Raw genomic sequence first — 9,654 nt, forward strand, 5'->3', positions numbered from 1 at the left:
GAGTGATGAGACAATTACGAAATGGCAACGCCGCGTACAAACTTTTATTAAGTCGTGTATTGGTCAGGACTCAGTAACAGATGATTTGTTTCTCGTGCGAAGCTAGGCATTTACTAGACTTGCTACAAGTCGACCTCTTGGCGAGCGGAGCGAGCCTTTTTTTGAATTTAAGCTGATAAAATTTAGTTACCCTCTCTATGGATCACATCGAAGCTACGCAATGCCAACAAGGAAAAGAATGGAATTAAGGATGGAGACCCTCGAAAATCATTTACCTCCGGCAACAATAACTAGTGACAACAAAAAAACAGTCAGTTACAATTAACTACGGAACGACATGCATCGTCGGTCTCCCCTTTTACTAACCTAAGAGTATTTGAAAAATGTCTGCACTAATGTGTTAAACCTGGCAAACGAGAGTGCCTAGGTGCTTGATCATAAACCAACACTGCAGTATTTCAGAATTGTTGTTGTTGTTTTTTTTTGTACTATAAAATGGCGACTGATAAACACGTGGTCTGAAAACTATGAGGCTTTCATAAAGTAAGCGCAATCCCCAGTTAGTTAGGATGTGGACGCACCCAGCCAAGCGCCTCCTGCAATCTGCTCAGTTCAAAGAACGGATAAGATTACAAGTTCGTAGACTGATTGCTACTGTACAATTCCAGGTATCAAATTATTCTCCGGCCAAGGATCAGGGAGAACCTAACCTAATGGCATATCTATATAAAATCATAAACTGGTAAAAGAGTAGTGAGGTCATATTTGAAAACAGGCATCGATTTGATGTCATTGATAGGGATAAGGTCTGAAGCGGACAAAAAAATCACATGTTCTTCACCTTTAACCGTCAGGTTTATATTTTATGCCTTGAACCCTAGTGTCCTGATCGTTTGTGTTACCGCAGTTACAATGTCTTGTATTTGTGACCCCTCCCCCCCTAACCTGGTGAAAGTTGATAACATTACAAGACCATTGTCAAAACTTGGAAGAGCAGGTTTTGAACAATTATTTGATGAGTTTTTTTTTTTTGTGATATCGAGAAAAATCACTATTTTGGATATCACAGGTATCGAATCTAAACACACGGAACACATTTTGTCTGACTGATTGATCTTGGAAATCTTGTATTGCGCGCAACCTACGGACTAGTCATTTATCTGTGGCAGATAACTTACTAATTTGTAGGTGTCCACAATTAACCGTAGCCTCTTAGCCAATGGGAAGACAAATAGTGAGTACAATGTACGGTATAATAAGTTTAAAAGACCACTTTTCTTTCGGAGTGTCTCTACATTGTTGTCGTCCTGTAAAATCGTACGTAAATAGCCGGCTGGAACCACTGTCTCGTCTCGGCGCAGAGGGTGAGTGTATGTTGTTCAAAGACGGTCTTTACTCTAGAACCTTTTTTATAAGAGATCAGGCCCTTGAAGTTGAACAAAAGTATAACACCTTTCACCACCAACAGCCTAGCCAAGCTGAGACTTTATAGCAAAAGCAGGTTTATCTTGCATCCTGTATACTGACATGTAGGGACTTAAGCAACAACATATATGGTTAAACGTAACCATTCTGAAACTCTATATCACGTAACTAAATAACATGTTAAGAACCCGTTCCTGATCTAAGCAAAAATAATAATAATAAAGCTTCAGAAAAGCTTTCAGTCCATGTTTAGACGTTCTAAACATAAAATTGTTGGAACAAGAATCTGGTGCTACCAAATGGTTTCTACTCCTTCGATGATTTTTGGCCGGTGAGTGTGGTGACTCAAACAAGTTCAGAACAAAATGTGTCATTCGTTTTCTTTTTCTCGACCAAATTTTAACTCATTTTCTACCAAACTCGATCGAGTTTTTCTGTATAATTCTCCTTGTATGCAAAAAGATACTCTAAGCAATTGGTCAAAATATGCGATCTCATGTTACCTACATCGACACTAATTACGCGAAATGAGAAAAAATCCAACGATCTCGATCCTACTAGCTGCTAGCCACATTTTGGCGCGTCATCTGACTTATATGCATCAACATTACCCTGAATTATTTATACCTAAAGATACTGATCATGAGGAGTAGTGATATGTATTATACAAGAAAATGTCCTGATTGAAGCAAGGGAATCTAGTTCTTTCTAGAATATACTAGAATATTCTCGACAATCTTAATGTTTCTCTTTTTCGCAATAATCACCCTCGTGATACACTGTACACGGGAGCAGCTCAAAAACGCCAAAGGGCATAAATCATCGGCTAACCATGTGACAGCATAACACACGTGGAAACTGAGGCTATTACGTACGTATAACCAGCCTTCCATGACTAATACGAAAAACCCCGGGAGACGACACTCAATTTACCTCATCATGCCACATTGCAAAATAACAATATAATACGGCGCATTGATTTCCATACTAGGTTGTTTCGCAAGAAAACACCTCTTTAAGAATTGAGTGCGAAGGTTGTTTAGCACAGTGTGTGCATGTTAGGTCGTCCTTGACCTTCCGGTTTGATTACATAGGAAAAAAAATGGTGGTGACGTTTCTCGCTTATCACATCTTATTGTTGATAGACTTGATTGGCAGTGAATGATCCGTTCAAGTGGGCGCTCAGTGAGTTGACCTCTCGTTAGTGAGTGCCTACAGTTTTATTATCTCTCACAACATTCAAAGCATCACTATTATCTACCTTTTGTTCTCTAGACTCATAACAGACGCCATCTGACTGTCGCTGCGGTTGAGCGAGAAAGTGCTTCGATGGAGATAATACTTCCAATTTGTGCGATTGTGCTGGTGGTGTTGTTCGTAGTGGCAGCTTTGAGTGGAAAGGTCCGCAACACCGTGATTTCCTCAAGGACGTACAAGAAAGCTTTTGCCGTGCACATGAACCTATTCAGCAGAATTCACAATAGAGCTGTTCAAAAACGCAAGGAAGAAATGTTCAATCACATGAAGATGGCCCTGAAAGGCGTTCAGGGAGATATTCTGGAGATCGGGGCAGGAACAGGAGCTAACTTTGAATTCTTACCTGAAGGATGTTCCGTTATCGCCCTAGAGCCAAATCCGCACATGGAAACCTATCTTGTAGAAAACGCCAAAAGATTTCCCCATGTCCAACTAAAAGAAATTGTGTCCGGCTACGCAGAAAACATGGAGGGAATCGCAGACAACTCGGTAGAAGCTGTGTTGTGCACTCTAACGCTTTGTTCAGTGACTGACATGGAAGCAGTTCTGTCCGAAATCAAGAGAGTTTTGAAACCGGTGAGTCGCGGTTTTGTCGTTTTGTTACGTTTTAATTCCTCCGAAACAGGCGTAATTATATAGCTAATTGTTTTTAAGAGATTATGTTACTTTGGAGGTCAATAATTTGTTATTACATTTTGATGATTTTTCAAAACAAATTACCGCCCACATCTTATCTTCATCTGTGACCCTTTTCTTCTTAAAACATGACAAATCAGACACTGCTTCTCTTAAAAAACGTGTAATTTCCAGAGAATGCACACAAGTCTTAAAACTGAAGTGGGACCGTCCAATCTCTAAAAAATGTGGAAACGGAAAAATATAGGTTCTACTAGCACCTTATGAACTGACTAAATTTTAAAAACAGAGGGCCCAAAGCGTTATTTGGGCATCTGATCTTCTTTGGGTGTGTGCATACCCTTGGTACTGTATTTTACTTTCAGTTTGCTGACTAATGTTTACAATATTTGCCGACTACCTTTTTTTGGTTGAGGTGGGGCGGAACTGTATTATACCTGTGGTAAATAGCACGTATTAGACTTGAATTAGTATGTTTTCGTAAGCTTTAAAATCGAGGCTATATTTGTCAAACAGTCAGTAGGGTGACAATGCCTATTTACTATGCTTATCCTACGTATACATCCTTTCCCTACGGTATCATGCAGTTTATTCAAATCATAAATAAGACTATATCAGTTGCGCGTCAATGGCAAACAGAAAACATAGTTTTCAAGGATCGAACAAGGTCGTAAAAACAGAATAAACTAGAGCTATGCTAATATAACACATAATATGTAGTACCTTAGTAGCAGAGTCTCTATCGATGGCAGAAGATAAGTAGAGCTTATTTTTCTCATTTTCTAAGGAGATAAAAGGATGTCTGTCAGTTAGAAATCAGACCAATTAGCGACAAGTTCTCTTCAAATATTGATTCGACTAGCCATCGTTCAATTTAACACACCGTATTAGTGTCGCTAGTTAAGGTTTGCAATATTATTGTAGTTGGTTTCTTTTCGAGTTCCCAAATAAAAAGGATAATACCCAAGAGAGGATACCTAATTAGGATCGTTAAGTTGAAACAGCTTGAATTCGTTATAGCATGACGATTTGTTTACTTGCTTACACTATGGGCGTGAGCTATGCCAAACATTTCCCTGTTTAATATCAATGTGCAGATAACAAGGGCATAAGTCATCAAACTCATTTCCGCTTGTTTTCATCCGTTTTCTCTTTCAATCGACTGCAACAAAAGCACAGTGACAGTATCCGAGCACGTTTAACCATGCAACAGCATTCTTTTCGGTTGAGATCACGCACCTCCTATACTAACACCCCTTCGAAAAATTATCTTTCAGGGAGGCTACTTTTATTTTTTGGAACATGTAGCAGGTATGTTAGTTATAATTGCATAAATAGTTTGTTTTTATCTTGATTTTATAGAGTTCGTAGCGTGCAATGGGTGGCCTCCATCCGCCTCACGTCCGATCAATTAAAATCCACCTTTTGGCACGCGAATAGCTAACATGCGAAATGCGAACCACGTATTGAAAGATTAGATAGATATTTCCTTTGTGTTTGTTTAGAAAAGTTTGAATAGAAACCAGAACCGGGAATATTTTTCCTGCCTGTCTGTGCAAAGTTACTCACGGAAGTAGCCTGCGTAGCAAGCGTTTCCAATAGAGTTATTGCGCGAAAAATAGAGCGGAAGCAAGCTATCACGGAAGTAACTCAGTTGTATCACAGGCATCCCAAGGGTACCCGTGGGGGAATCGATACATTAAATTCATCTATAAACAGGATGAAAAGCATGTTCTCTTTTTGAAAGTTACCCTCATTAGAAATGCTCAGCACGTCCTTAGGGCAGACAAAAGCAAAGCTTTCTTCACTATGAAGTAAATTGGTTTGTGTAGCTGTAAAAACAAGTCGCCTTTAAGGCCTCTTACGTGAGCTATAGTTGATCCTGTTTTTCCAGGGAACTACAATTTTGGACACTCGTGGATCGAAGTTTGTACGCACTCACGTGTTTACCGCACGTATATGCTACAAAGAGTCAAATACCGGTTAAAAAGTCATGAAATCTCTAAAGATAACCTTTAAAACTTCCTTATCTTTATCCAATAGCTGCTTTCTGCTATGCAGCCAGTCTTATCGCTATTTTTTTCGATTTTTTCGCCGGGGTACTGTACTCTATAGTTATAGTCTTTTTAAAATATTTTAAAATTTTACCTAAATGCAACCAACATCAACTATAGAAAACTAAAAGATAATTTTTTTTTTCAACAAGGAAACATTTTTTATTTATCCAAAAAACACCAGATTTTTCCAACGCTCAATTCAATTAATACTATCCTATGCCAGCATTTATTTAACTCTTTTAGAATAATTATATAGTTTTAGCGCTGTAGAAAGAAATGTTTTTATAATCTGTAGTATGCTTGGTCTGCCTCTCGTCGATGGCTGTTCAATATCAGAAACCCATTCCTGATGTGTAAAAAACAGGAAATAAGGACAAGTGTTTATCTGTTCTGTCCGCTTTAAATATTTTTCGGAAGAATTTAATACAAAGTGATTCATCTAAAACTATATTCGATCAGGGATTTCTTCAGATCGGGAGAAACGTCCTGCTATGGCAGACAGTTTTAGGAGAAAAGGAGATAGACAGCCAAAAAATTGCTCTATGTTGAGGGACAATACTAGACTCTTACTTTTAATGATACTGTTTTTTTTTTCTCCCTTCTTTCCTCTTATGTATTTATCAGAGGTTTAAGACTTCATGGCATTATATACCGGCGTGCCAATATTATGGGTTTTCATAATCACACGGGCGCCCGGAACGCGGCGTCCAGTGCGGGCAAGGAACTGCGATAAAACGCCCCGTCCTGACTAAAAAATAAAAGTACATGCAGTACACATACATAGCTCTCTTTTGACTTTCTGCCTTTCTAAGTTAATGTCTTTCTTGACGAAATTACTGTTCACAAGGAGAAAAATCACATGGTGCACTTATCTAAAGCTCTTTTAAATTTCGGTCACTACGTGATGACTTCGCTTTTAACGCTGTCTTACTGATCCAATTTTGTCTTTGGCGAATACTCAAGCCGCATAAACACTATAAGAAATGAAATGACTCACGTATACTCTGACCTTTTCGTAACACAAGGTCGGCTGTCGTTATCATGCGATTAGGGCTTTCCACAAATTGTGAAATATGGAAGAAAGGCCAATCAAATCACTAAAAGTTGCTCCGACAGCTCAGAATTAGAAGATAACTAGAGCAATTGCTCAGAATGCATAAAGTTGCTCGAAATACGAGAAGTTGCCAAAAAGTTGCTTGCCACAGCTATCTTGTATGACCGGCAACCCAATTAACCATCCAAAATGTCTGACGGACCATCGTTAAGCAAAAACTATTGATTTGTTTATAAACAATTATTGGATGAAGTTTTTGTGATACTCCAGAATAATCAACGCCGAGGTAGGAGTTATCAACCGAAGCCGAGGGCTGAGGTTGATAACCCTTACCGAGACCTTGATTATTCTGGTGATCACAAAAACCGAATCTAATAATTGTTTTATTATACATTGAACGGACTCTTTCTTTCTCGCTTCGACATAAAATGTTTTCAAAGTTTGTGCCAACTCTTTCTTTTCCTCAGGTTCTCTCAGTCTTTGTCTTCCACTATTTTTTCGATGTCTTGCTCGGTCAACGAAGCAAAGCTGGAAGTCATGTTTTTGCTTCTTCACTGGCGGCAAGCGACACAAAGCGCGCGAACTCGATATTATTACCCTCAGAAATCATACACCGCGCTTATACATGACATGATTACCCGTGATCTTGAGTGTCCTTTACATGCCGATAATCTGCAGCTAGGTGATGTCACAGGTGCTGATTTCGAAAGTTCACTGTACGCTTTCGGTCAATCAGAAAAGAGATAGTGAGTTGAACGTATAATAATTATACTATCGCTATTTCGGTATGTCTGCCGTACGACTAAAAAGGCATAAACAGAAGCCCATAATGGCTCCTGGCAATGGGCTCCTGACATAAACTAAGACGAATAACAACCTTGTTCCCAGGATAGGACCCTGACCCTGTTGGAGTTCACGGCCACACCCTTATAAGATTTTCAGTTCTCTTACATGTAGCATATTTCTGTTTTAGATGACCCTGAAACATGGAGGCATTCATTCCAACGCACTTTCGATGACCAGTGGAAATATCTCAGCGACGGATGCTCCTGTTGCCGTGAAACTTCGACCTATCTGGAAAACGCTGGGTTTTCTAGCGTCTGCTATCAGAAGTTCTACGTAAATGAGCTAATGTTGATTGCGTACTTAATGCTGCCTCATATCGCAGGCTACGCAGTCAAGTAATGTCAGTAATTACTGTTGTTCTACTGCGTGAAGCCGCGTGATCGGGTTTTGTCGGAGCTGTGAGAGTAGTCCCTTAAAGGTGCCATTTGTCCATCAGTTTAACCAAAAAGAAATACTGAGCGCGTCGAGTTTATTCTAGAGATATGCTCCTAAATGTCAGTAAAATATTGACGCCGGCTACCGTGATACCGCTCAATACTGACTGTCAAAGGCATATGTTAAGTTTTCAGTAGCTTTTCTAGAAGTACTAGCAAACAAAGCAATATTTTTATGCTACGATTAAGCATACAGTATAGGATAAATTTCGTAAATTAATTGCGGATACGGAGCTTTGTTATTTAGACAGGTGTGTGACAGATTTGGGAGATATTTTAAAGAAAATATCCGTTGGTAGATGTATTCGTATAAGGGGAAAAAAGTTTATATATTTCTAACGTATTTGTTAGGTTTTGAGTATAGCATGTGTATATATTCTTGAATTTCCACACCGCTGACCAAATGACTAAAGTAGCTTTTTATACGACATGTTATTTATGACATTGAAGTCCAATTTGGTAGATATAAGTCCTTTTTCTTTTCTTGTTTAACGTATTTAAGTATATATTAAATAAGCTGTCAAGTTTTAGGGTTTACAGCACACCCCCATTTATATCAAGTTAAATTTTATATCAGCTAGCCTACTTAAATAACGAACAACGCCTGTATATGACAACCCCCTGGAAGAGGAATCAGCTGATGTCCTGTTAATAAGTAAGAACTAGACACAATAGTTCACAATGATACATTTAGTTATATACACAGCGGCAGGGGTATTTTGCAGAACGCCGAACGACTCTGAAGTTTAGTGCTTAGGGTTAGGAAACTGAGTGAATTAAGTTTCTGGTCAGTTTGCCCAGTATAAAAACCCTAAATGGAACCTGATTCACTCAGTATCCTAACCCTGATCACCAAACTAAGAGTCATTCAGCGTTCTGCAACGCCGTATACAGCTATTTCGAGAAAGGTTGTCGGAAAAAGTGATGTGCACGAGACAATCCCGAAAGGTAATATGGGAAATGATCAATACACTGTTTCTGACGACTGTAGCTGTCGAACCTACTTTTGTTGCTTTCCTTTAGCACTCGCAAACAAATTTCCATGGCCTTTCGTACCAATTCTTTCAAATTTTTTTAAAGAACAGTGAACTTAAAACCACCCAAAATGCCTTTCGGGATTGTCGCGTGCACTTTTTCCGACAACCATTCTCGAAATAGCTGTATACAAAGTATGTTTCTGAAATGGTGATCCACAGTTACCTTAATATCTATTTAAGTGTCACGTCAAAGCTGGGCATAACTTACCTTTAAAAAAAAGGAAAAACTGAAATTATTACTTCGTAGTTAAGTTGACGACAATGATTCTTTTACTCAGGTGTAAAGCTTTTTCATATTTCAGGCGTTGTTTTTATAATGTTTCGGCAATTTTATAAAATTTGCAGTAACTTTGTAAGACAATGAATATATTCTGCAGAAAATAGTATTCAGTTTGTATTTTATTCGTGAGTATATTTGACTATATTTCACCAGACAATAAAACCTTTAACAAAATAAGCTCTTGTGCTTTTTAATTTTCTAAGAGTCTAGCTTCTTTTGCTGCATGTGTGCAACAAAGAAAATAGGATCGAGATGTCTGCATTAGGGTTGTCCACATTGTACGGGCACAATTTTGAGCATAACACTGACGCAAAAGAATCTAGCATTATGCTAGAATAGTCATGCTATTTGAGACAAGAGAGAATAAGGAGAATAGTAGCACGCTAAAGCAAAGTCCGACTCTCTGCAGACTGACACCTTTGAAGGAGGGGGTAGAAATGTGGTGTATAGGGAATAGGGATATAAAATAAACTACGTTTTACCGTAGACTACACACACACAGTTTCAATGCACCACGCACTCTGTCTCGACCCAGACCTCTTCTACGTAGCGTGGAGTCATAAGCGTAAGCACTGGGGTCAAGAATGAATAGTGCTAGGCCGCACACAGTGCAACGGAAGACCTTAGA

The 9,654-nt window shown here is 38.8% G+C and overlaps 1 protein-coding gene across 1 annotated transcript; it reads left to right on the forward strand.

Moving 5' to 3' along the window:
• The first annotated feature begins 2,479 nt into the window (after positions 1-2,479).
• LOC140947510 (thiol S-methyltransferase TMT1A-like) lies at positions 2,480-9,058 on the forward strand. Its single transcript, XM_073396628.1, has 4 exons — positions 2,480-2,610; positions 2,701-3,258; positions 4,596-4,629; positions 7,403-9,058. Exons 1-4 carry the CDS (start codon positions 2,587-2,589, stop codon positions 7,612-7,614), a joined length of 828 nt encoding a protein of 275 aa, XP_073252729.1. The 5' UTR covers positions 2,480-2,586; the 3' UTR covers positions 7,615-9,058.
• The last annotated feature ends 596 nt before the right edge of the window (positions 9,059-9,654 follow it).

The sequence above is a fragment of the Porites lutea genome, chromosome 9, assembly GCF_958299795.1.
Source record: "Porites lutea chromosome 9, jaPorLute2.1, whole genome shotgun sequence".
NCBI classification, from domain to species: Eukaryota; Metazoa; Cnidaria; class Anthozoa; order Scleractinia; family Poritidae; genus Porites; species Porites lutea.